Here is a 25753-nt window from a genome sequence, read left to right on the forward strand (position 1 = left end):
GATTGTGACTTCTAGATTTGGGAAGGGGCACGCAGAGTCTCAGAGGAGAATCCTGCCCACGTGGAAAGGGCCCCAGTCAGGCCTGAAGTTCTGGGGAGGCCTAGCCTAGCCCCACCAAGGGCCAACTGTGTGACCTTCCAGCACATAATTTTCCCTCTGCGAACCTGAGTGACCCATCCAGTCTCCCACTCCGGGCATGTAAAAGGCGAAAATGAGATGACAACTGAGGACGCTCCCTTCTCCTAAGCAGGTTCCCCCAAATAATCCGGGTCTTTCAGACAAACCCCCACACCTCTGGATCCCCGGAACCTTTGAGCTGCCCTGCTTCACCTACTTCTGGGTCCCCACGACTCTAACACCAACACTCCTGTTGTTTGCTAAATTCATCTGATTATTCATTCGTTCAATTTACACCTTTGCTGGGGCCTCCCCGAGTCAGCCTCCGGGGACCAGCGCTGTCCTCCTCGCTCGATCCCACCCGCACATCCCCGCGCTTGCTCACGCCTCCCAGCGCACACTCGGGCCCACACCCTCAAACGCCTGGATTCAGACACTCGGACCACGCCCGTGGTCCACGCGGGTCCTGGCGCACGTCACCTGGGGCCTTGGGTCTCCACTCGCCTAGGGGGGCGCCCCTCACCCCTCCGCTCTCTCCAGCTAGCCGGGACCAACCATCGCCCGCCTCCGCCCGGAGCAGGCCCCGCCCTCACACCGCTCCCGGTGCCCAATGGGCGCCGCGGCTCGGGCCAGCCCCGCCCACCCTGGGGAGCCCCGGCGGCCCATTGGTCCGCTCGGGCGCTGTGTCCCCCCCCCGCACGTGGGGCGGGGGCGGGGGTGAATGAAGTGGACGAGATTCCCCCGCCCCCGCGTTTACCTCCCCTGCCTCGCGGGGCCCGCCCCCTCCTGCGCCCAGTCCAGCGCTTGCCCGCCCGCCTGCCGACCGCTGCACTGGAACCTGGCGTCCGGCTCCCCTGGCCAAGGACCCCGCGTCGCGAACCCGAGATGGCCAAGCGCAGCTCGCTGTCCATCCGCATCGTGGAGGGGAAGAACCTGCCCGCCAAGGACATGTGAGCAAGGCTGGGGATGGGAACCCCAACTTTCCAGGAGGGGTGCTGCCCCTTATGCCCGCCTGACCTTTCTGGGGTCTACACGGCCCGCCCACAGTGGTGGCAAGGGTGTGGCGAGTGCGGCTGCGGTGGGAGACAGGCAGGGAAATGGGGACAGTGAGATGTGCTTGGAACATCGGACAGGGGATGACAGGAAAGGGCCCGGGACTGGGGAGGGGGCGGGGGGGGCTATAAGGGTCCTTCAGTGAACGGGGAGGGAAGACGGCGGCCCTCAAGCGGAAGGGGCTTTGATAGAACTGGAGCTGGCATGGGGAAGACATCGAAAAGGAGGTGTCTCTGTGCACTGAGGGGGGTGTGGCTGGAGGGGGTGGAGTGCCCCCCTAAAAACGAATGGTCTTCCTCAGTAATTCTGGAACACTTAGTTCCTGGCAATGTGCACCCGAAATGCCCTGGGGCTTCTTGCTGTGCCTTTGAAAAGGGAAGGATGCGTCTGAAGAGTAGACCTATTGGTCAAGAGGCAGGATCTGTGCAGGATGGGGTGGCTGGGGAGTCGCTGTTCCTGTGTCATCCGTGTTGCCTAAGCAGCAGCCTTTAACCGTTAAAACCACCCAGTAAGGCCGCTGTCACTGGTCCATTTTACGGATGGGAAAACGGAGTCTCTGAGAACAGGGAGATCCTGGCCCCAGGTGGCAGAGCAAGGTCTTAATCCTAGGGCTCCTCACAAGCACTGACATTTAGGACTTTACCTGGCCCCTGGCCAGATTTGAGGTTTCCAAAGCACGCCCCCCCTTCTCCCCGCCCCCACCCTTCTCAGTAGATGCCAGAGCTGAGCTGTCCGATCCCATTGCCGCCTCCCTCCTATGAGCCTTAGACGGCTCACTGTCCACCAACTCTCAGTTTCCCCGCTGTAAACTGGAGGAGGAAATCCCTCTCGTTGGAGGGTGATGGAAAGTATGAAGCCTGAGGGGCCTGGATGCCTGGAGGAAGGGCGGGGGCGGGGGAGTCGGGAGGCAGCCTAGGGTCCAAAGTCTGCTGGCCGGCAGCCTCTCCACTCCCGGGCTCCTCAGCGGGTGCCGGGATGCTGAGAGGCGGCGGACCGGCAGTGGGGTGCAGGAGGAGGGGGGCTCAGGCACCTCCTTCCCGTGCACAGTGGTCCCCGTGAGTTTCCCAGCACGCTCAGCGCCACGAGCAGTTCCAGTTCAAGGCCCCCTGGGCCTGAGGAGGCCAGGCTCAGCAGTTGCCATGGCGATGGGTGAGGGAGGGTGCTGGGCGGGCTGTGTCAAGGTGGGTTTCACTGTGTGAGGGGAGGGGAGCTGGAGCTAGGAATGTGGTCTCTCGGGTGGGGAGGCAGATGAGCTCGGAGAAGGGTCTCGGTCTCCAGGCCCAGCCTCCAGGCACCCGCCCCCACCCCATGCTGGCACCGGTATCTAGGTCAGCTTGGCCTCCTCCGGCTGGTGGCGGCTGGAGGTGCAGCCCCTCCGTCTGTCGCCTCCCTCCCCATCCCCGCAGCGCTGGCCCTAGTGCCTGACTCCAGGCTCTTAGCAGCCGAGGGCAGTGAAACTGTGCACTCTGCCCACCTGGGAGCCGTGCTGCCCGGTTCCCCAGCCCAGCCCTGCCTCTGCGCAGGTGAGGGACTCCTCGGAGGGTGCCTCCATCCCCAGGGGAGGGGTCACCAGGTTCTGTGGGTTCTGCCTCCAGGATCTCTTTGCTTGCTCTGCGCTCCTGTGTACTCCCCTCCCCTCCCCTCCTTTGGTCTGTCTTCGCCACAGTGGCTGGTATAGGCAGCTCTGACTCATCAACCATCTCTTAGATCCAGCTGTGAACCCGCGCCACCTCAGGCCCTCACATTTGGGCCGTTGGCCTCCAGAGCCCTGCTCTAGCACATGTGTGAGTCTTCCGCCTTCAAACACTTCCCTTCGGGGGCCACTGGAAAACTCCTATTCGTCCTTCAGGACCCCTTCCAAACTTCTAGTTCTCTCCAGAGCTTTCCCTGGTGCCCTTGGGCAGGGTTCCTTGCCCTGAAGCCCTTTGGATCAGCTGGAGTTAGGATGAAGCCCTGGGTACCAGTTGCTCCTTCGTGGGCTGCCTGTGCCACGTCACTCTGAGCACAGGGACCGTGACTCATTCGTCTCGGCATTCTCTGCGCCCTCAGCGACACCTGGTTCATGGTAGAGGAGATTCAGATGTGTTGAAGACCTTTCCCATGCAGTGCTTTGTTCAGTCTCCAAGTTGTGTCCAGCTCTTTGTGATGCCATGGACTGCAGCACGCCAGGCTTCCCTGTCCTTCACTGCCTCCCGGAGTTTGCTCAAATTCCCGTCCATTGAGTCAGTGATGCCATCCAACCATCTCATCCTCTGCTGCCCGCTTCTCCTCTTGCACTCAACCTTTCCCAGCATCAGAGTCTTTTCCATTGAGTCGTCTCATATCTGCTTTATACAGCTGATCACTGGAAAAGGCCCTGATGCTGGGAAAGATTGAGGGCAAGAGGAGAAGCAGGTGACAGAGAATGAGATGGTTGGATGGCATCACTGACTCAATAGACATTAATTTGAGCAAACTCTAGGAGATAGTGAAGGACAGGGAAGCCTGGTGTGCTGCCGTTCATGGGATCGCAAAGAGTCGGACACGACTGAGTGACTGAACATTGCGCCAACAAATGCTACAACAAATGTTTGTAGATGGGGAAACTGAGGCTCAGGATATGGAAGTTCTTTGCCAAGGCCACACAGCTGGTAGGGAAAGAAGTCAGGATTCAAATCCACTCTGCCACTGACAGGCCAAGCATCCTAGATGGACCCAGGTTGCAAGCTTGCTGTGGGGCTCAGTGGGGACCCAGCCTCACAAATGCCATGCAAAGCATTTGGCTCAGGCATGGCAGGAATCCAGAGATCTCAGGAGGCCCTCCCTGAGTGCTGGAGGTGGGGGTGATGGTGGTGAGCCTGCACCCCTGGGCCTCATGAGCCCCCAGCCTGACTCCCGAGCAACATCCCTTCCAGCTGGCACTTGGATGCCTCTGAGGACAGGAAGCTCGCCTTCACTCTTGGTGACCCATCTTGACTGAGTTCGGAGGAGGGGTGGTCATCACACAGTGGCCACCCGCCTCCCTGCCACTTCCACTCCTGGGGTTTTAGTCCCCATAAGGGCACAGGGCCCAGCGGTGCTCCCTGAACAGCTTCCAGAGCCTGCCCGGTTCTGTCCTGCTTCCTCCTCATCCTCTGGTGCCTGGGCCAGCCAGAGAGGAGCTGAGTCTCATGGTGACTGGTGACCTGCTGGCTCCCTTGCCCAGCGGCCCTGGGGACGGTCCCGGGGCTATTTCAGGATTTGCCCTGATCCTCCCCCTTCTACAGCCTGGAAACTGCCAAGGCCCTAAATATAGAGGCCCTGCAAGGAGCCAGGCTGGGCCAGCAGCAGCATTGAGTGATTTGGGGAAGAAGTGGGAAGGGGCCCAGCCCAAGGGCAGACAGCACAAGTCCCAACAGCTGGCCAGGGACCACCATTGGGCTCATGTCCTTAAATGCCCACGCTGCATCAAGGCTTAATTGCAGCACATGGGATCTTCTCTAGCTGAGGTGCATGGACTCTCGTTGTGGCCCGAGGGCTCAGTAGTTGCCTTGCATGGGACTTAGTTGCTCCAAAGGCATGTGGAATCTTAGTTTCCCAACCAGGGGACCGGGCTCTTGAACACTGGGAGAGGGTTACAAACAGAAGATCAGAGAGTCCAGGGCGGTGCTAACGTTTACTAAACACAGTCTAGGGGCTGGCCCTCACATCAGGTCAGCTACCCTGTGAGCTGCTACAGGTCCCAATCTATGGGGAGGAGGGACTGAGTCTTGGGAGACATTTCCCATCAGTGTCAGGAGAACCTTTGTCTCCAGTAGCTTCCTCTGCAGGAAGATCCCCTTTTGAGTAGGGAAGCTGGGCTTGGAATTCCCCAACCATCAACATGCAAATCTCCTTCCTTTTTATGTGTTGCAGACCTGAAGGGCACTTCTGGAGAAAGTCCACTCCTGCTTTTTGCTCAGGAGCGACCCTGGGCCTGGCTAGGGCTGCCCTCAACCCCCCACCAACGAAGACAGGAGAATCCAAGCCATCCTGGCTTGCCTTCCCTATTTATTCTTTCCCAGATGGCTGGGAGCTTGAGGCTGATGGCTGTCTTCGTTCTTTCATTCATTCCACTCAACAAACACTCACAAGGGACCCTGTCTAGTGCCAAGCCCTGTCAACACAGAAGTGGTCCCTACTCTCGGGTTATAGTCAGGCAGAGGAGGCAACTGATGACAGTACATCACTAGCTGGGATGCGAGGGGAGACCTTATTCCCAGCCTCTGGGACAGGTGAGGGCTCTCAGAGGAGGGGGCCTTGGGAGGGGTCTTGGGAGGAGTGGGAAGGCAGGAACCAAGGCTCAGAGGAGAGACTGACGTGGTGGAGGGGCTGCTGTGACTGTTATTTCTGTCCTCCCCTGAACGAGGAAGGGTTGGGGGCTGTGGGAGCCGGCAGGAAGGAGAAGCGCCCTATCCCAAGCTGGAGAAGCAGTGGCCGGGGAGCCTTGGTGCAGGTTCCTGCCTTTGCCTCACCAGCCCCCTCCCGGACCCAGAGTGGGGCCACACTTTTCAGCCTGAGGTCTTTGGGTCCCAGCCGAGGACCTGGTGCCTCGGCCTGGACTGTCGTTTTTCCTGGGGTGGGAGGAGGGGTGCCCATGGCCCGCCCGCCCCCATCAGCCCCTCCCCTCTCTTGCAGCACCGGTAGCAGCGACCCCTACTGCATCGTGAAGGTGGACAACGAGCCCATCATCAGGTACCGCCCCCGCCCCGCCCCGCCCACTCCTCCTGCCCCGCCCCCCACTCCCACAACGAAGGGCGTGTGAAATTTGCATGGAGATGGCCAGGGCTTGGAGCACCTGATTCCTTGGGGCCCATTAGGCCCTGACAGCCTGCTGGGAGGTGAGAAAAGACCGACTAGCCTTGCTAATTACTGACCTTAACGCCCATAGAGGGATTATCTACTGTGGACTGGGCGGGCGCTCAGCCAAGGGCCTCCCACCCACTGTTCCTCTTGACAACTTTACAACCGGCCTAAGGGCCAGAGGATAATGGCTGGTAACCACAGCTGTCGCTCAGGGAGGATGGACTTTGCCAGGCCCTGTGCTAAACCTTTTGCAGCCCATTTAATCCTTAAAATGAGCTCCATACAACAGCATCACATCCCATTAAAAAAAAAAAAAAAGCTAACTTGCCCAGAACGGCCCCTTCCCCTGTGCAGCATCCCTTTCCCCGTGGGTCCCATGATCCTGGGCAGGGTCTTTGCTGTCTGGTACCCTCTCCTACGAAGGCCTTTGCCTTCGAAGTTCTTGGCCAGAGCCGCTCCACTCTTCTGCCCACTGGGGTGCCCACTGCTGATCGATCAATAGCCAAGGCCGTCAGCCCCACAGTGCTTCCCGCCTGCAAACAGCATGCCTTTTTCCAGGTTCTCTCCTGAGCACGGACACTGTGCGGGATGCGGGGAGCAGGGTGGGGAGATGCCTGACTGCTCAGGTTGTCTCAAAGACAGACAGGGAAATCAAGGCCCCAGAGTTCAAGTGGCCTGTCCAAGTAGTGGTTGGGGTGAAGGTGATTCCCTGCGCCTTCATCTGGGTCCTTGGAGGGTTTCAGCTTACACTGCTGAGCCCTAGGATTTTGGGGGGTTTATTTTGGTAACACCACACAGCATGCAGGATCTTACTTCCGCGACCAGGGATGGAACTCACCACTCCCCCTGTAGTGGGAGCACAAAGTCTTAACCACTGGGCCACCAGGGAAGTGTCTGGAGCCCTATGAGTTGAGGGTTCTGCCCTGGGATGAACCAAAGCTGGCTCTGTGGGACAGGCTCGAGACCTTGGCTCTCAGGCTCCCCCTAGGAGGACTGTCTGCCCCTGGAGTCAGCTTGGCCATAGCCCTGCCTCCACCCTCAGTGAGTCTCTTCAGCATCAGGGGCCAGGGGAGGCTGGGAAGCTAGGCTTCTGGTCCTGGCTCTGCTGTTGTCCTGCTGTGTGGCCTGAGGCCAGCCAGCGACTGCCAACTCTGACCTCAGTTTCCCCAAATGGAAAATGGCCTGACAGATCCAGCCAGTGCCCCACCCAGGGCAGAGAGCACGGTCAGGAGGGGATGATGGGCGGCAGACGATGGAGGGACAGGGAGAATCGTCACCCAGCAGAGCAGCCGCTCCAGGAAACAGAGGGGGATGTGGAGACGGGGTGGGGGGCTCGAGCCCTGCAGCGCCCACCGTGTCCCAGCCCGGGGCCTGCGGGCAGCGCTGAGGGTTGTCTCCTGCAGGACGGCCACGGTGTGGAAGACCCTGTGCCCCTTCTGGGGCGAGGAGTACCAGGTGCACCTGCCGCCCACCTTCCACTCTGTGGCCTTCTACGTCATGGACGAGGATGCCCTCAGGTGGGCGGAACCCCACTCCCTACCTGGGGCCCGGACCCCGCCCCCCTGTCCCCCTCTGGTGCTGTGGGTCACTTTGCCTCCTCTTTACAGCCTGGAAGGAGGGGGAGCCCCGGGGGACCTGCAGGGCGCGGGGCTTGGATGTGCAGCGTCTGTGCCCGTGCGTGTGGGTTCACTGTGCTCCCACCCCGTCACACGTGCCTGTGTGCGCTGGTCTGTGTGTGCATGGGGATGCGAGCTTGGAAACAGGCACCTGGAGAGAAGAGCTGGGCATGTAGGTGGGCACACGTGTAAGTTCATGTGCAGACACATGGCCTGTGCCCCCGAGAGGGCCTGCCAGAGGGTCACGGGTCCTGCTCTGGGCTCCTGTAAGTGACTGCAGTGTCAGCCTCCCAAGAGGGGCCCTGAAGGGGGTGGGGTTGGGGGTCCCGGGCTCTGTGCCAGCCCTGCCCAGCTCCGGCTCCTTCTCCACCCTCCAGCCGGGACGATGTCATCGGGAAGGTCTGCCTTACCAGGGACACGCTGGCCGCTCACCCTAAGGGTAAGACCCAAGGAGGGAGGCCACGCCTGCTTCTCGTCCCCTGCCCTCCCCCACACAGGTCTGCCCAGTCCCCGGCCCATCCCCCGCTCTGAGACCTTCCTCTGGGCTCTGTCAGGCCCCGTGCTCAGGAAATCCATCGCTGCCTTCCCCAGAAGGGCCTGTGGCCCTCTTCATCGCCTATTCCCTGGCCTCTGCCCTGTAGCTGGGACCATTCTGCCCCCCTAGTTGGGACCACATCCCCCCCAGGGCGATGAGAGGCTGCTAGTGGTGAGATCTGAGACCTCTGCATGCAGAGGAAGGGGCCTCTTATGCTCCATTGTTGAGGTGTGGGGATCCCTCCTCCCAGTCTGACTGGCTGAGTACCCCACCAGCTTTCCTCAGCCTGGTTCCCAGTGTACTAAGTCTAGGGGGTTGGCCTGGAGTGGGGCATGGCTAGAGAGCCCCTGGAGGATTCGGGGGACATGGACATTGTTTGGAGGGGTCAGCCCTGCCCCAGCCTGGCCGTGTGACCCGGTGCCGCTGCCTCTGGGCTGAGTCACCATCTGCCAGTGAAGGTTCAGACCAGGAGCTCAGAGGTGCTTCAGGCTCTGCTGGCCTGAGCCCCCGTGACTCCAAGGGGCCTCCCCGGCACACACCTGCTCCCATCCGTGAGGCTGGGGCGGGCCACTGCTGACTCACAGGGCCTCTTGGCCCCTGCCAGGCCTGAGGTCTCTCCTGCTTGTGGCCCCAGCTGGCTGCTCAGGGACCAGCGGCCCCGTGATGCCATCCCCTTATCGTACCCCCATCTGTCGCATCCTCCTCCTGGCAGCCCACTCTCCCCGTCTCTCAAGATGGGGAAACTGAGGCAGAGAGGCCAGTCCCAGGATGGGGCAGGGGCAGGGCCACCAGATGCAGCTTGGCACCACGCTGGACTTGGACTTTGACCCCACCGTTGTTCAGCTCCTGACCCTCCGTGTCCCCACCTGCTACTGAGGGCAGCAGCCCCAGCCTCCTGAGAGCTTGAGAGGACCCCGAGGCGATCGCGCAGGGGCCTGGGGTGCCTGGGGGTCTTCGGGAGAGGGGCCAGGCCCCTGGCTGAGCCGCGGCCCCTCAGGTTTCAGCGGGTGGGCCCACCTGACTGAGGTCGACCCTGATGAGGAGGTGCAGGGTGAGATCCACCTGCGGCTGGAGGTGGTGCCGGGGACCCGGACCCGCCGGCTGCGCTGCTCTGTGCTGGAGGCCAGGTGAGCCGTGGGGAGCTGGGCAGGGGGCCCCCTGAAACTAGAGAAATCCGCCGTGGGTGCTCGGCCTCCTCTCCCTGACACCACCAGGCTTCTTCCCCGGACGGCGGGCTCTGGGGGGAACTGGGGACATGAAGACGCTTCCCCAGTGACCCCGTGGGAGGCTGTGTCTCTTAGGGGCAAGGATGCTGTTCTGATGCTGGACTTTCAGGCATCCTTGAGCAGTGGGGGTAATGGGGAAAGGGACCCTGCTCCCCAGTCGTCCAGCCCCAGTGCCAGGACTGGGCTTCCCCTGGGTTTAACTTTACTGTGAACTTGGCCTGACTTGTGGGGTTGGTGGGGAGTCCTCCGTAGGGTAGGGTGAGGCGGGGGGAGATGAAAGGAGTTGCTGAAAATCTCCCGAGGGAAGGGGTGGGGTTCTCCCCGGGAGGGACAGTGACTTGGATGGGAAGCTGGGCCTGTCACCTGCGCCAGGGAACCCCCCGCCCCCACCAGGGTATTTTTAGCTGTAGGCTCCACTCCTGTCTGGGCCTGAGTGTGAGTCACACACACTCCGTGAGAAGCACCTTCCTTTCAGGGTCCTTGCCTGCCCCTGGGGCAGGAGTGGGGGCGGCCCATGGAGGGACACGCCAGCCGGCACCTGCGGAGCCCCCGAAGGGTGGCTGGCTACTCGGGAGGAAGGCCTGCCTCCTGAGCGCAGGGCCTGTGGCTCCGCCGGGCTTTATTTTGCACCCTGGGGCTGGGACATGTGCAGCCAGCCCCAGGGAAAGGGCTGGACTTGGGCAGACTTACAGTCACTCCCCTCACGCCCTGTCATCCTCACGGACCATCCACCCCTCTGCCCACTCACTTCCTCCATCCTCAGCCTCACCCAGGCCAGGCTGGTGTAACCTGAGTGCTCACACGCTCACACACATGCTCATACACACACACACATGACCTGGCCTCCTCTTAGCAAGTGATGGGGTTGGGGGCGAGGTGGGGGGATGGCGGTCAGTCAGACCCCCCTTTGGTGTATGAGGGGACTTGTCCTCCACTGTCCCCGGCTCTTGATCCCTTAAGGAGCTGCTTTTGTTGCAGAGGCGGGAAGAACATTTTCTCCTCATGTTTCTGGGCAGATTCTCAAGGCCACGCTCTGGAATTTTAATAGGCAGTTCTGAGGAGGAAAGAGAAGCAGTCACAAGAGGCATAAACTGGAAAAGACAGAAAAGAGCAGAAAATAATATTTCCGGGGAAGGGAAGGCGGGTGGGCTTTGTGATTCTTCCAAGGAGGGTGCTAAGCTGGGGACGCCGTGGCCAGATTTGGTCCTGGTGAAGGACCAGTTACGGGGAGAGGGCAGGATGGTGGTGGGGGTTGCTCCCCAAGGGCCCCCCTCAAGTAGGAGGGGGTATTTCAGGGACAGGCCTTCTAGGAGCCCGTTATCTCCATTCAAGGGATTGTCTTCTCCACTTTCTTGGTGAGGAAACCGAGGCTCAGAGAGGTGAGCCTTGCCCTGCGAACGGAGGGCAGTGAGAGGTGCCCCTGGGCCGGGCTATTCCAGGCTGCATTTTCCTCGCGTCCCCGCCCCCCCAAGGAGGTGCAGCAGCTGGCTGGAGCCAAAAGGGGCCTTGGAGGACCCTTAGCCTGGTGTGGGGAACACGTGGGGGTCCATGGGGTGAATGCAGTGGGAGTCAGGGTCCAGAAAACAGAGGGACACTGTCCACAGCCTCCCAGCTCGTGCCCAGGCCTTTCCAGCCTGGTGTAGGGTCACCCCATAGTGGGGTGGGGGGTGTCCACCTGGGTGAGGCTGGGTGACAGGTGGGTACTCTGCTGCCTCGCAGGGACCTCGCCCCCAAGGACCGGAATGGCGCATCTGACCCCTTTGTCCGAGTGCGATACAACGGCCGCACCCAGGAGACCTCGGTGAGGAGGCTGGGGGGCCGGGAGCGGGCCGGGGGGCTCAGGGACCCGCCCCGGCCCTCACTGCCTCATCCTTTTTCACCATCACCGGGGAGGTCAGCTGAGGCCTGCAGTCTCTCAGAGGAGGCTCAGGGAAGCAGGGCGACCTCTCCCAGGGTGCACAGTGGGTCCCACCTTTCTGGGGCCAGCTCCTATGGTCTGTGCTGCCTTTCACTCCTGGCCCAGGTGGGCCACGACAGTCTGCCCACCTAGGGGTTAATCTGCCAAGTCCACCCCCTGCCCACACTGCTTTTTTCTGAACTCTGGAAGCAGCCAGGGTGGGGGGCCCAGCCCTGGTGGGGAGGGCATTGAGACCTGGGTTCTCAGGGCAGCCTGCTACCATTTTGCTGTGTGGCCTTGGACTAGTGTCTTAGCCGCTCTGGGCCTCGATTTCCCCACTTAAGAAGTGAGTAGGGGTTTGGACACGGAATCGTTGCCTCTGCTATCTCGGGGCTTCTGCCCGGACAGGGAGGGGATGTTGCCTCAGAGCCCCTGGGGGGTACCCAAGGGAGGTGTGTGGAGTGGCCCTGGGGAGACTGGTGGAGTCAGCCCGCCTCCAGTGATCAGTGATCTCTTTTTGGGCAGGTCGTGAAAAAGTCATGCTACCCACGTTGGAACGAGACGTTTGAGTTCGAGCTAGAGGAGGGGGCGGCGGAGGCACTGTGCGTGGAGGCCTGGGACTGGGACCTTGTCAGTCGCAATGACTTCCTGGGCAAAGTGAGCACCGTGCCCCTTCAGGCCGCCCCTTCCAGCCTCCATTCCGACCATCCCGTCCCCCAGAGGGGCACCCAGGAGGCCCTGGAACCCCCCGGGTGCACAGGGGCCCTCAGCAGGTACCCCCTCTCGAAAAAACAGTGGTTGGCAAGGAAGAGAAATGAGGACCCCAGCCTCGGGTCATCTCCACCCCTCCCCTGCCAACAACCAAGGCCTGTCCTGCTCCCAGGTGATGTTCAACGTGCAGAGACTGTGGGCGGCCCAGCAGGAGGAGGGCTGGTTCCGGCTGCAGCCCGACCAGTCCAAGAGCCGGCGCGAAGAGTGAGTGCTTGGGGCTCGGACGCAGGGGTGGCGGGTCTGGGCCCTGGGAGGCTGAGCCTCGGCTCCAGCAGGCAGACAGCTGTGCCAGTCGGGGGTGAGTGACTGGCCCCAGATTTCTTGTGCCCTTGGCCCACCCAGGCCAGCATCTCCTTCTCCCCTTCTGACAGTCCTGTACTCAGCCCTGACCTCAGTGCTCCAAAGCTGTACAAGTCTCCTGCTTTCAGTCTTCTGGCAGATTCTAGAACAAGCCTTCAGATACTTCCCCTTTAAGGGTGTCTCTGCAGACCCTAGACCAGAGTTCTAGTCCCCAGAGCTCTGAGTCAGTGTCCCTGAGCCATAGCTCTCACTCTCCCCCCAGTTTTCCAGGAATAGGGTTGCCAGATAAAATACGGGATGTTTGGTGAAGCTGAATTTGGGATAAACCTTGAACTGATTTTTTGGTGTACGTCTGTGAAGTATATGAGACAAACTTTGTCTAAGATAACTCAGTGGAACAGTGCCTTGTGTCTTTATTTTGGTGAATCTGTCAACCCTATAAGGAAGCCCTCTGGCCTCCTTGCTTTCTACTCAGCCCGGAAGTGGAGGAACAGCAGTGTTCCTCACCTCGAATGGTTCAGCTCCGTCTGTCCACAGGAGGTCCCAGACCACCCCCCCATACACACCCTCCTCAGGACAGGGGCTGGGTGGACCGCTGTGTCCAACTCCAAGACATTTCCGTAGACGCAGCCATGGCAGTCTTGTCACTTGTCACTTAGCCGGGCTGTCCTGCAGGCAGTGGGGACTTGGAGACTGTCAAGCCTTAGTCAGCGGCCTCCCCAGGAGGGGTCAGAACAGGGGAGCTTGGAAGTTAGGTCTAAGGTGACAAGTTGTTTGACCAGTCTGAGCCTCAGTTTCCCCTGGCAGGTTGTCAGGAAGCTATAGACACATGGGGGAGCTGTTCTCTGGGAGTTGACAGACTCAAGGCCGGGGAGCCCAGCACGCCCGCATGGGTGAAGCCTGGGGTCCACAGGAGTCTCAAGGTGGCAGGGAGCCAGGCCTTGAAGACAGATGGAGCTCCCCTGAGGATGGAGGCAGCAAGGGCTTTCCAAACAGAACAGCCGGGGCAGAGAGTGGGAGGTGGGGGGAGACAGTGCAAGGAAACCCCGGTGACGGGCTGGCTCGCTCAGAGGGACAGCAGGGAAGACGGAGGCCGTGGGGAAGGGGGCCGGGCCTGGGTCCCAGGTGGAGAGGTCATGGGCTTCCTGTTCCAGGGGCCACGTGGGCTCCTTGCAGCTGGAGGTGCGGCTGCGGGACGAGACGGTGCTGCCATCCGGCTGCTACCAGCCCCTGGTGCAGCTGCTGTGCCGAGAGGTGAAGCTGGGCACCCAGGTGAGGGGGCCCCTGGGGGAAGGTGGGAGGTTCAGGGACCGTAGGCGTGTTCTCCCTGTCCTCCTAAACATGCTCTGAAGAGCAACGGTCTGAGTTGTCAGAATGGTAAGGAACCAGCCGGTGCCCGGGGCCCCTCCATCCCTTGGGACAGTGGCCCCCCTTCCCCCTGCGGTCCTCAGAGGGAAGGGTTGGGGTTCTCCTGTGCATCCTGCAGCCCCGTCTGTCCTCGCCGCCTCCCACAGAGCCCAGGGCAGCTGATCTCACTCATTGAGGAGACGACCAGCACGGAGTACCGCCAGGAGGTGGCCACCACCCTGCTCAAGCTCTTCCTGGGGCAGGGACTGGCCAAAGACTTCCTGGACCTGCTCTTTCAGCTGGAGCTGAGCCGCACCAGTGAGGCCTGGGAGGGAGTGGCGTGTCTGAGGGCACCGGGTGGGGGCCGGGGGGAGGAGCCTAGGACTCCAGGGATGCTCGGAGGGGAGAAATCCCGGGGTCCTCCTGCAGGAGGCCGATGGGTCCAGTTAAGGAGGGAGACGGGTCAGATTCGGAAGTAAAGGAAAAAGCAAAAGGCTGAGAGTTGACAGGTGGCCCGGAGGCTCTTTACTGAGTAGCCAGCACGGAGCCCCCAGGCCCAATCTCCTCTGTCCCCTTCCCCAAAGCCTTGTCACTCTCCCAACCCCATACCCATGGGAACCTCTGCTTGTAGGTGAGGCCAACACCCTGTTCCGGAGCAACTCTCTGGCATCCAAATCCATGGAGTCTTTTCTGAAGGTGAGGTTGCATGGCATATTGTCTTTGTTTTATATATGAGGAGACAGATTCGTAGAGGCCAAGAGACTGAGCTGTGCCTTAAACTTATCTGTCTCCTGTCTGGGGCCCTTTAAGGCTAAGAATTCCTTTCATTCATTAACTCATGTAGCTGCGGTTTGTTGAGCTGCCGTCCCCTGTATGTGCCAGGTTTCTATCCTGGGCTACAGCAGGCAGATGGTGGCTGGGAGGTCAGCTGCGGGGAGAGAGGGCAGGTAGCTGGAGGTGGGGGCGGGACCAACGCGGCTTGCCGTGGCCCCCAGGTGGCAGGGATGCGGTATCTGCACGGAGTCCTAGGCCCCATCATTGACAGCATATTTGAGGAAAAGAAGTACGTGGAGCTGGATCCCAGCAAGGTGGAAGTCAAGGATGTAGGGTGAGGCCAGGGGTGATCCCTGAGGGTGGGGTGGGGGGGCGGGCAGGGGGAGGAGTCAGGCCCTTTCTGCAAGTATGCGTGGGTTTCTTTCTGCCTGAGTCGGCCTTTCGTCCGCTCTGCCCACTTGTGTGTTGACTGTGTCCCGGTCTCGGCTTTCTACACCTGTGTCTCCGGGCGCCCCTGTCCGAGTCGTGGGTGCAGGCGCTGACCTCGATCTTTCGGCGGGTCCGCCCCCGGGGCCCACTCAGGTGCTCTGGACTGCACCGCCCGCAGACCGAGGCCGAGGTGCTGGAGCAGAGCGCACAGACACTGCGCGCCCACCTGGGGGCGCTGCTGAGCGCACTAAGCCGCTCTGTTCGCGCGTGCCCCGCCGTGGTCCGGGCCACCTTCCGCCAGCTCTTCCGGCGTGTGCGCGAGCGCTTCCCCAGCGCCCAGGACGAGGTGCGCCCTCTGCCGGTGGGGCTGGACGGAGGGGAGAAGTGGCGGGAAAAGAAGGGGCGGGTATCTCAGGGCCTGGTAGGAAGGGGCCTGATTGATGGTTAGAAGCCCAGGCTGGGGCCGGGCTCGGGAAGGTCACGGGAGTGAGGGGCAGTGTCCCAAAGGGAAGAGAGCTGTTAAAAGAGCCCAGGCCTCACGGAGTCCAGCCCCCAATTCTCTGGCGCCCCTCCAGAACGTGCCCTTCATCGCCGTCACCAGCTTCCTGTGCCTGCGCTTCATCTCTCCTGCCATCCTGGCGCCCAAGCTCTTCCACCTGCGAGAGCGGCACGCGGACGCCCGCACCAGCCGCACCCTGCTCCTGCTGGCCAAGGTCCGGGGCTGTGGACCCTGGCGGGAGATGCCCAGCTGGGTGCTGGCATGGGGCCCTCGCGGCAGTGCGCTGTGTTCTCCGTTGGCTCTAGGAACGCCTGGTGGCAGGCCGCCAGTGCCCTCCTGTGGCACTACGTTTCACAGTTTTCATAGTTTTCTCATGGTCACCCGGTCTAATGGATTAGGGGAACAAGTCCATGAGCTGGAGGGTGCCCAAGGCCTGGTCGCACCGCCTGTGGGGAGAATCGGGGCCTTCTAACTCCCAGATCTACCTTCTCCCAGGCTGCCCTTATCTCCCTGACACGAGGCTGGGGTCAGGGTACCCAGTGGAACAGAGTGCTGTGAAATCCGCAGAAGGTCAATAGACTGGGCCCAAGTTGTCCCCAAGTATGGACTCAGAGGGTAAAGCGTCTGCCTACCATGCAGGAGACCCGGGTTCGATCCCTGGGTCGGGAAGATCCTCTGGAGAAAGAAATAGCAACCTACTCCAGTACTCTTGCCTGAAAAATCCCATGGAAACAGGAGTCTGGTGGGTTACAGTCCATGGGGTCGCAGAGTCAGACAGGACTGAGCAACTTCACTTTCACTTTCAGTCCCTAAAGACCGCAAACTGTGACCCGTCCCGGTCCCCAGTGGGATAGAGTGGGCCCTTGAGCAGAGCCTGGCTCGCCCCTGCCTCCATTTCTATAGTGGGAGTAGCACAGACTGGGTGCAGGTGGGGGGTGGTGGGAGTGGCCGTGGCCTGGCCTCTGACTCTAGCAGAGGCTGGTCTTTTCTACTGTTGAACCCCTAGGCGGTCCAGAACGTGGGCAACATGGACACGCCAGCTTCCAGGGCTAAGGAGGCTTGGATGGAGCCGCTGCAGCCCATGGTGCGCCAGGGCGTGGCCCAGCTGAAGGACTTCATTACCAAGCTGGTGGATATCCAGGAGAAAGACGGTGAGCGCTTCCGGGCGCGGCCCCGCCCCCGGCCCCGCCCACCTCAGGCCTTTCGCCCTCCACCCACAGCCCGATGTTGAAGTTTGCTCCGCCCCCGGCCCCGCCCCTCCTCCCTCTCCGCCTGGGGCTCACGTGTTGCCTTATCTCCCTGGCCCGCAGAGCTGGACCTGCAGCGGGCCCTGAGCTTGCAGGCACCCCCGGTGAAGGAAGGGCCGCTCTTCATCCACAGGACCAAGAGCAAAGGCCCCCTCATGTCCTCCTCCTTCAAGAAGCTCCACTTCTCCCTCACCACGGAGGCCCTCAGCTTTGCCAAGACCCCCAGCTCCAAGGTGGGTAAGGGAGGCAGAGGGTAAGAGGGGCTCTGAGGGGTTGGAACACCCTGGAGGCGCCTGTCCCTTCCTCTTAGCCCACCTCAGGGGCCACCAGGGTCGGAGAAGAAAGCCAGGAAGGGGCAGGCCCCTGGTGGCAGTCGCAGGGTGACTTAAGACCCATGAGGAAGAAGGTCCTCTGTCTTGGGGGTCCTGGGGTGGGCAGCAGCTACAGTGACCTGCCCTGGCTTCTTGGTCAGGGGTGTGAGTGAGGTAGGGCACTGAGGCATGGTCAGGTCCCTAAGAGGCCAGGTGCATCTGCTTGTACCCTGTCCTGGCTGAGGTCACTCTCAGAGCAGGCTCCTGGGAGGGTGGGTCCTCTGGATCCCCAGTGCCAACCCCTGGTGCTGCAGAAGGGGAGACTGAGGCCCAGAAATAGGAAGGGGAGTGACCCCAGCTAGGACCCTGAGTTTCCCTCTCCCTGTCCCCGTCCCTCTAGAAGAGCACCCTCATCAAGCTCGCCAACATCCGGGCAGCAGAGAAAGTGGAGGAGAAGAGCTTCGGCAGCTCCCATGTCATGCAGGTCATCTACACGGACGACTCGGGCAGGCTCCAGACTGCCTACCTGCAGTGCAAGGTGTGGGCCGTGCGGAGGGGTGCCCACGGCCAATAGGGGTCCCGTGGGAAAATCCCCCCCCACACCTCGGGTAGGCTGGAGAGAAGGTTGAGTGCGCCTCCGACCGCCTGTTGCTGTGTCAAGCACAGCGTGGGTGTGAAAGCTGATGTGAGTGCCGTGGGTGTGTCTCTTGGGGTCTGGGTGCCTGGGAAGCCATGCCCGTGTCTGTGTGGCCCTGCCTTGGCACTCATGCATAGGTCTTAGGTCTCGGGGTGGTCCAGTGCATAGATGAGTGTGTCCCTGTGTCTTGAATCTTCACACTGTATACATTTATTGGAACTTGTCTTAAGTTGGTGTCTGTGTGTTTCTGTGTGTGTGTGTATGTATCTACACAGAACAATCGCACGTTTATGCAAGTGGCTGTGGGTCATTCCCTCAAATCCCCTTCTCTTCATGTATTAACCCATTCACTCATTCATTCATCTAAAAAATATTAATTGAGTACTTTCTAGGTTCCGGGCACTAATCTAAGTGATGGGGGTACAGCGGCAGACAGAACAGAGTCCTTGCCTTGATGGGTTTCCATCACAGGGAAGGAGATAGACCCATAAATAAATATTTTAAATGTCAATTAAAATATTTGGTGTTATTTTAATGTCAATGATTTGTTGACATTAGCAACAGAGCCTGAGAGAGACAGGGAGGGGACAGAGTGGGGTGCAGCAGAGAGGGGCGCTCAGGGAGGGCCTCTGATGGCAGCATTTGAGCAGAGACATTGAACAAGGAGGACGGTGAAGTGGGAGGGGGGCGTGCTTCATTGCCCAGAGTGACTCTGTTGGATGCATGGGTGGGAGATCACAGATCCATCCTATGGGGCCCAACCCTCAAGGACTCCCTGATGGGTCAGGGTCTGGGGCCACAGGGAAAGAATGGTGACAGCAGCGCCACCACACATAATTAACAGTTGTGGCCTGGGCTTGGCCGAGGGGGCCAGTGGGGGCTGAAATCCAGCCTTCGCTCTATTCACCAGGCCATGCGCTGGGTGTGGGCTGCCTGCGTCTGGAGAAAGGGCAGCTTTTCCTAATTCCCCCAAAGCTGCTGAGCCAGCTTTCGAGACTGTGTAGTCCTGAGAGGCAGGGCAGCTTCAAGGACGGAGGGCTTCCTGGAGGCAGTGACCTCTCATCAGAGCCCCTCCCCCCTCATTTCCTGCAGTGTGTAAACGAGCTGAACCAGTGGCTGTCTGCGCTGAGGAAGGTCTGCATCAACAACACCGGCCTGCTGGGCTCCTACCACCCTGGCGTCTTCCGCGGGGACAAATGGAGCTGCTGCCACCAGAGGGACAAGACAGGTGGGATGCAGGCCGGAAACCCACAGTGCTGAGTCTGTCCCCCATAGGCCTCAGGCCCTTCCTGGGGCGTGGGGCTCTGGAGCCCTGCCTCACTGCCAGCTGGGAGCCCCCTGGGCAGCTGTGGGTACTCAGCTAAGGCCAGCCAGGCCCTGCAGGTGCTCTGGACAGAAAGGGTCCTGTGACCCAGTGGTCTGGGAACTGCACTTGGTGTGAACAAAGCCTGTGCGTGCCTCGGAGACCCTGGAGGAGGCCAGAGTTAGAATCCCATATCTGACTCCATCTAGTCCAGCTCTTTCCAGACTCTTTTTCCAGGGATCCCTTTTTCGGCCCAGTGAATGAGCTTCTTGCAGAACCAGGGTTCCGAGCAACACGCTTTAGGAATTCCTTGCTAACGAGGGCTGAAGTGGGCTCCTGAATTTGCATATTGCCACACTGGCAGCCTGATATACTGGAGCTGTGAGTTGGGGGTACCCTGGGCCTTGCGCCCTAGAGGGATGGCAGAGAGAAGCTTCTAGAACTTTCAGTGATGATGGAAATGGTGTGTATCTGTACGGCCCAACACTGTGTGTGTGCCTGCTGTGAACATGCGGTTGTTGAGCACTTGTGATGGGGCGAGAGCAGCCTAGGAACTGAGTTTTGAATCAATTTTAATTTCAATTCATTTTGATATGAATGGTCTCATGCAACTGGTGGCTGTCTTCTTGTACAGCAAAGTTCTTGAAGGTTCCAGATCTTCCTGCACTATCTATATCTGCTTTACAAAATTCTTGCTCCCCAGTCACAGAGGAGACTCAGCACTTTGAGCCCCTCTGCCGGCGGGCCAGGCCGAGCCTTGAGCCCCGTAGCTCGGCGTGCCAGGCCCTGGGAAGGTGGCCCACCCGCTCTCGCCCAGCCCTGGCTGTGACAGGGCGCGATTGCATCTTGTTAGGAGCATGTCCCTGGCTGGTGGGCCTGGCCTGCAGCCTCCGGCTATAACTTTGTGGCAAGAACCCTCGTCACCGGTGCAGTGGGGCTCCCCAGGGTGCTACGAGGCAGGGCCGGGTAGCTGCGTGCTGTAGAGGGGGAGACCGAGTCTTAGCAAGGGCAGATGTCTGTGCCAAGGTCGTGAAGCCAGCACATGGCAGAGCCAGCTCATTCCAAGGCACAACCATCCTGGCTCCTCTCACCATGACCTTGTGGTTCGCAGCTGCTCCCAGCATCCTTCCAGGCAGGAATCTTCCAGAAAGTGGTTCAGCGCCCTAGGTTGCATCTTGCACGACTCCCACATCCTGCAGTTATGTCAGTTACCACTCTGCCCCCTGGAGTGTGGGACCCACCCACTGGCCCTGGGCCAGACCTCCTAGGCTGTGCCCCCAGCCCAGCCTTGCACTGGGGGGCCCCTGAGTCCACCCCTCGCCCTCTCTAGGCCTCAGTTCCCCCATCTACGTTCCAGGAAGTCAGATGTGAATGCTCACAGTGCCTGCCCACCATTCAGTCCCCTCTTTGCCCCCAGATCTGGGCTGCAACAAGACGCGGTCTTGGGTGACCCTGCAGGAGTGGAATGACCCTCTCGACCACGACCTGGAGGCTCAGCTCATCTACCGGCACCTGCTGGGCGTGGAGGCTGCACTGCGGTGAGGAGGCCCACGCAGGGGCAGCAAGGTCCACGCGGCAGAGCCTGGGCAGCCCCCGGGGATGTGCTGGGGGGCAGGGGGTGGCCGGAGCCAGGACTGGGGCTCAGGGCTCTTCCACAGTGGCTGGTCTCTTCCCTCCTAATCCAGCCCCCGCGCCTTCCTGCCTAGGGCACCCACACCAGGGGAGGGCAGGGCGCCTGGATCTCTGCAGCATGAGGCTGGCTCTCATTTGGATGCAGGTGCCAAGGGCTGTGGAAGCCCAGGGTCAGGCTGTGGTTGATCTCCGCCCCGGTTGACCCTGCCCCCTCATCTGCCTAGCATGTCCGTGGGCCCCTCAGGGCACCAGGACTACCCTCAGCCAACTCACTTAATTCAGTGATTCTCAACCCTGGCTCCAGCTTATTTTAGTTTTATTTTTGTATTTTATTTTTAAAAATATTTTTCGCTGTGCTGGGTCTTCATTGTTCTGCAGGCTTCTCTCTAGTTGTGGCAAGAGGGCTTCTCATTGCGGAGGCTTCTCTTGTTGCGGAGCACAGACCCCAGGGCATCTGGGCTTCAGTAGTTTCGGCTCTCAGGCTCTAGAGCAGAGGCTCAATAGTTGTGGCACACGGACTTAGTTGCTTTGAGGCATGTGTGATCTTCCAGGACCAGGGATCGAACCCATGTCTCCTGCTTTGGCGGGCGGATTCCTTACCCCTGAGCCACAAGGGAAGCCCCTGGCTCCATAGAAAACATGGGGTGCTTTTAAAAAACCACTTTTTGCAGCCACTGAAGCAGGTGGGTTCTTATCATCCCCCATTTAAGCCAGGAAGAGAGCAAAGATTCGAACCCAACCCACCCGGGGTTCAGGTGGGACCAGTGCCCAGGCTCTTAACCAGCACAGCCTACCTTCAGGGCCTCCCCACCTCCAGAGCCTCTGACCAGCCCTGGCCCATTCCAGCCTGCTGTCCAGAACTTCTGCCCTACCAGGAACTCCAGCCTCTGGCCCGATCACCTGTCCACGGCCCCCCGCTGTATTAGTTTCCTGCAGCTGCTGTAGCAGATTATCATACATTTGTTGGCTTAAACAGCACGGATTTCTCTTCTAGCAAATGTTGAAGAAGCAAATGAGCAGAGGAGTAAGGGACCAGACTGACCCCCCGGGGCCTGGAAGGCACCTGAAGGGGAGGAGCCTGTTAGATCTTAGCAGAGGGACACGTCTCTCCCAGAATAGACCAGGAGATGGTCAAAGGGCTGAGCCCATAGAATTCCTCAATAAGGAGCTCAAAGTCTGCACGAAGGCTGCTCACCTTCTCTCTGTGTAAGCACACAGAGGATTGTACTTGAGGGGCCTGGGGGGCCATTGGTGAATGCCGGTCAGGAGCCACGCTTGAAACAGCACTCGCAGGACTTCCCTGGTGGGCCAGTGGTTAAGACTCCGTGCTTCCAGTGCATGGGGGTGCAGGTTTGACCCTAGGTCTGGGAACTAGGATCCCACATGCTGTGCAGTGTGGCCAAAAAGAAAGAAAAAGATCACTGTCTCCTGTTCCCAGAAGGGAACTCATTCCACGGCCAGTTAACACTAGGGGACGTTCAGGCTCCGCTTGGCCCTCTTCCCAAGGGCCCTCCGAAACAGGAGTGACACCATTCAGCCTTGGTTTCCTGATTGCCTTTGCGGGGGTGATGGGGAGTGAGGGGTGAGGGGGGCCAAGGGAGGGGGTTGGAAGGGGGGACAAGGGAGGTGAGCGGGGGCCAGCTGAGACCTGGGCCCGTATCTCTTCCTGTAGATTGGAAGGGGCAGGCCCCTGCCCCCAGGACGCCCTCTAGCTCAGGAGGCCCAGCTGGGGTCATCCTGGGTCCCGTGGGGACATGGGAGCCTCACACCCTGTCCTCTCCCCCAGGGAGAAGCACCGACAACTGAGTGTGGGCCCAGAGGCAGGCCACAGGCCAACGGGCCCTGGGGAAGGTAGGTGCTGCCCACCTCAGCCCCCTTTCGGGCATTGTGGGTTGGGCCTCCCTCCCAGGGGGCGCCCTCTCTTCTCTGACCCCACGTCTGCCTCCAGCCCCTGAGGACCCGCTGGCCGAGCTGCTCCAGGTGCTCGGGGACCTCCAAGAGGCCCACAGGTCCAGCCCAGCCGGCTCGCCACCCTCGGAGCCGAGCCGTGTTCTGGAGCTGCAGACGTGAGGATGCCCGCAGGCTGTGCCGCGCCCTGCCAAGTGCGGGGAGACTCCTGCGCACTCTCAGTGTTTAGTCTCAGTCCTTCTTACTGGGATGCAGGGCCTGGGTCCCTCCTGGGCCGGGGGAGCCAGGGGACCGGGGCTCCGGACGTCCAGGGCTGACAAGGCTTTGGCTGGTCATCGCCCGCCTGATGTCTCCAGGGAGCTTCAGTTGCTCTTGCTCCTCTGTAAGGCCGGGCTGCTCCCCGCCGCCCCCGCCGCCATCGCTACCGCTCGCCCCAGGCTGTGCCCTCTTCTGCCCAAGGTAGAGCCAGCCAGAAGCCACCCTTTATGGTGGCCCACTCCCAGATGTGCTGACGCTTCTCAGACCCAGAGAGGCAGGAGGGCGCGTGGGGCCCAGGAGACCAGGCCTGGACCTCAGCACCCCCTTTGCTCCCAGCCACCACCCCACCTGCTCCTCGGCTGTGTCCCCCGGGAGAGCATCGAGGTGCTTTATTGCCGACAATAAACCTGCTGTGACTGCGGAGGCTCTGGGGTCTCGTGATGGGGGTCAGCTGCTGGCTGGGGTGGCGGAGGACCGGGCACCAGCATTGATTCTGTGTACCCCTGTTGCCTCTTCTCTGCTGTCCCCCATCCTGAGAACTTCCTTTCTCCTCCCACCCACTGTCCCCGCCACACCCCTGGGTCCCACTCATCCATCCATGGGCTACGAGCCTGACATGTCTCACCAGCTGGCCCCTCCTCGCAGCCTGAAAACAGGCCCTTCCTCCAAGCGTCCTGAAGACTGCAAGCAGAGGCAGGTCAGAACCTCAAACCACGTGGCCTGGCCCTGTCAGTATTCCTTATGCCAACCCCCTCATCCCAAGCAGGACTTCCTTGGTCATCACCTCCCTGCCCTCCTCCCAGTCCCTCCCTAGGTACACAGTAACCTTCCACATAATTAACGAGACAAAGGAGGGACAGGATCTTCCAGCATGTTCTTAAAGATCTCATTCAACCAAGCTTAGAGCCTCCCCTGTGAGCCCAGACCTGGGACAGTTCCCAAGGGCCTGGGTCACAGGCAGGACCCCTGACCTGGCTGACTAGCCAGGCTCTGGGGCAGGACCATCTGGGCAGACTACAATCTGGGTTCTTTGAGGGGTGGCCCAGAAAGGCAAAAGGGTGATGAAGGTACAAGGGGCTGCCCCGTCCCCTCAACCCCCTGGCTTTTGAGGCCATGTCAGGCTTTTCTCCTGGCCACAGCCTTGATGGGGGTGGTTCCCCCCCACAGCTCACACCAACTCAAACCCCTGGATGTTCATCGCTTCTTGGTCATGATGCCGCCATCCTGTGGGCCTCACCAGCTGCTTTGCAGGGCTAGGCATCCCCTCTCCCTTCCTGGCCCAGGGCTCAGGTCCAGGGGGGGCTCTTCCCTGCCCCCATCACCAACTCCTGCTTCTCCGGCTATTTCCCTAGGGTCTCACACACATCTCCTGGCATGTTGGATCTTCTTGAGTTTCAAGGACCTCCTGATGAGGAAGTATGGACCCCAGGGTCTGCTGAGCCCCAAGGCAGGGAGTGAAGGGGAAAGAGAAGTGTGCACTTATAAGGGGCTGCCACAAGTAGAACCCCGGGGCGGGGGGGGGGGGGGGGGGGGGGTTTTGGCCACAACCCTTGGCATGAGATCTTAGTTCCCTGGCCAGGGATCAAATCCACATCCCCTGCACTGCAAACTTGGAATCTTAACCACTGCACCACCAGGGAAGTCGCAGAACCGCAGATTTTAACTGCACACACACACACACAGCCACCCACTGGCAACACTGACCACCCTCTCCTCCGATGGATCTGATGTGGGCATGATCCGCCACCCTCTCCTCCAATGGACCTGATGTGGGCGTGGTCACTGCCACCCTCTCCTCCAATGGACCTGATGTGGGCGTGGTCACTGCCACCCTCTTCTTCAATGGACCTGATGTGGGCGTGGTCACTGCCACCCTCTTCAATGGATCTGATGTGGGCGTGGTCACTGACACCCTCTCCTCCAATGGACCTGATGTGGGCGTGGTCACTGACACCCTCTCCTCCAATGGACCTGATGTGGTCGTGGTCACTGCTATCCTCTCTTCCAATGGATCTGATGCGGGCGTGGCCACTGTAGCCTCCTCTCCCGTGAGTACCCACCCAGCTAGGTTCTCTCAGGTTCTGAGCAGAGTTCCCTACAGCCCAGGATGCTACGTTCTTTTTGGAAGCCTCCGGAAAAAGGAGAGAGGAGACTCCTTCCTGCCCTCAAGTTCAGGCGGTCCTGGAGATCACCCCCTCACCTGCCCAGGGAGTCTGTACCACTCCCCTGGGATTGCCAGGCGTGTTATTCATCCGCCGCCCAGATGTCTTGAGAGTCTGATTGGGCCCTAGACACAGGCCTGCAGTCCTGGGGCTGGCATTCAGTACAAAGCAGACACCCTGGGAAGCCCTGAGTGGGCCTAGCTCATATGGTATGTGCGTTTCTTCATCCTCTGAGCTGATCCCATAGGAAATCTGGGCAAATTCCCACCGACTTCCTCTTGGGAAATTTCTGTCAAAATATAATTTTCAAATACGTTAAAAAATGACTCAGACAAATATAGAATGAACATGTAACAAAGATTTATTACACTTCAAGGAGGAAAGGAGTGTTGAGCAAAGCTGGTTCATAGACTATTTTGAGAAGCTGGGAAATGTTAGAATAAGATGGTGATATTAAAACTGGTGGATGAAGTTTTGTTTTGTATGGGATGGAAACCTTTAATAAGTAACTTCAGTGTCTGGGCTCTAATTGAATAATAAATATCAAAGTCAAACATGGGTTCATTCCCCAAGACTAGGGATTGCCAGATTTTTCCTCCAAAGGCCCAGGCATGCAGGTTTTGGTCACAGTTATTCGTGTGGCACAAAAGCAGCCACAGGCAATGAGGAAACCAGTGGGGACAGCATATTCCAATGAAACTGTCGACTTAAAAAACAGTCACAACCTAAAAGACTCTCTTGGCAACAACAACAACAAAAAGACTCTCTTGGCCCAGAGAGTCAGGTTGGTGTGGGCCTCCAGCATATGACATTTTCTCACCGCAGGTCTCAAGCTCAAGTAGGAAATAGTCCTTCCCAGGAAGTGGTGAGGGAAGCTCCAGATTTCCTTGGGGGCTCCACAGCTGTGGCCCAGACCTGAAGAAGCAGC

At 59.9% G+C, this 25753-nt stretch overlaps 1 protein-coding gene across 1 annotated transcript; it reads left to right on the forward strand.

Moving 5' to 3' along the window:
* The first annotated feature begins 798 nt into the window (after positions 1 to 798).
* RASA4B (RAS p21 protein activator 4B) lies at positions 799 to 23084 on the forward strand. Its single transcript, XM_020868965.2, has 21 exons — positions 799 to 1067; positions 5806 to 5862; positions 7377 to 7490; positions 7967 to 8028; positions 9122 to 9251; positions 11070 to 11151; positions 11773 to 11904; positions 12131 to 12222; positions 13473 to 13590; positions 13833 to 13983; positions 14297 to 14361; positions 14661 to 14773; positions 15022 to 15214; positions 15444 to 15581; positions 16374 to 16518; positions 16678 to 16847; positions 17326 to 17463; positions 18655 to 18790; positions 20283 to 20403; positions 22284 to 22348; positions 22446 to 23084. Exons 1-21 carry the CDS (start codon positions 1003 to 1005, stop codon positions 22565 to 22567), a joined length of 2409 nt encoding a protein of 802 aa, XP_020724624.2. The 5' UTR covers positions 799 to 1002; the 3' UTR covers positions 22568 to 23084.
* The last annotated feature ends 2669 nt before the right edge of the window (positions 23085 to 25753 follow it).

Source organism: Odocoileus virginianus, chromosome 33 (genome assembly GCF_023699985.2).
Source record: "Odocoileus virginianus isolate 20LAN1187 ecotype Illinois chromosome 33, Ovbor_1.2, whole genome shotgun sequence".
Classification (NCBI taxonomy): domain Eukaryota; kingdom Metazoa; phylum Chordata; class Mammalia; order Artiodactyla; family Cervidae; genus Odocoileus; species Odocoileus virginianus.

What these genes read in the sequence shown, in the direction of transcription:
- RASA4B (XM_020868965.2), top strand. Translation starts at nt 1,003, where the DNA reads ATGGCCAAGCGCAGCTCGCTGTCCATCCGCATCGTGGAGGGGAAGAAC. An exon ending in AGGTGAAGCTGGGCACCCAG is followed by an intron (nt 13,591 to 13,832) that starts GTGAGGGGGCCC and finishes CGCCTCCCACAG; the next exon opens with AGCCCAGGGCAGCTGATCTC. An exon ending in GTGGAAGTCAAGGATGTAGG is followed by an intron (nt 14,774 to 15,021) that starts GTGAGGCCAGGG and finishes GGGCCCACTCAG; the next exon opens with GTGCTCTGGACTGCACCGCC.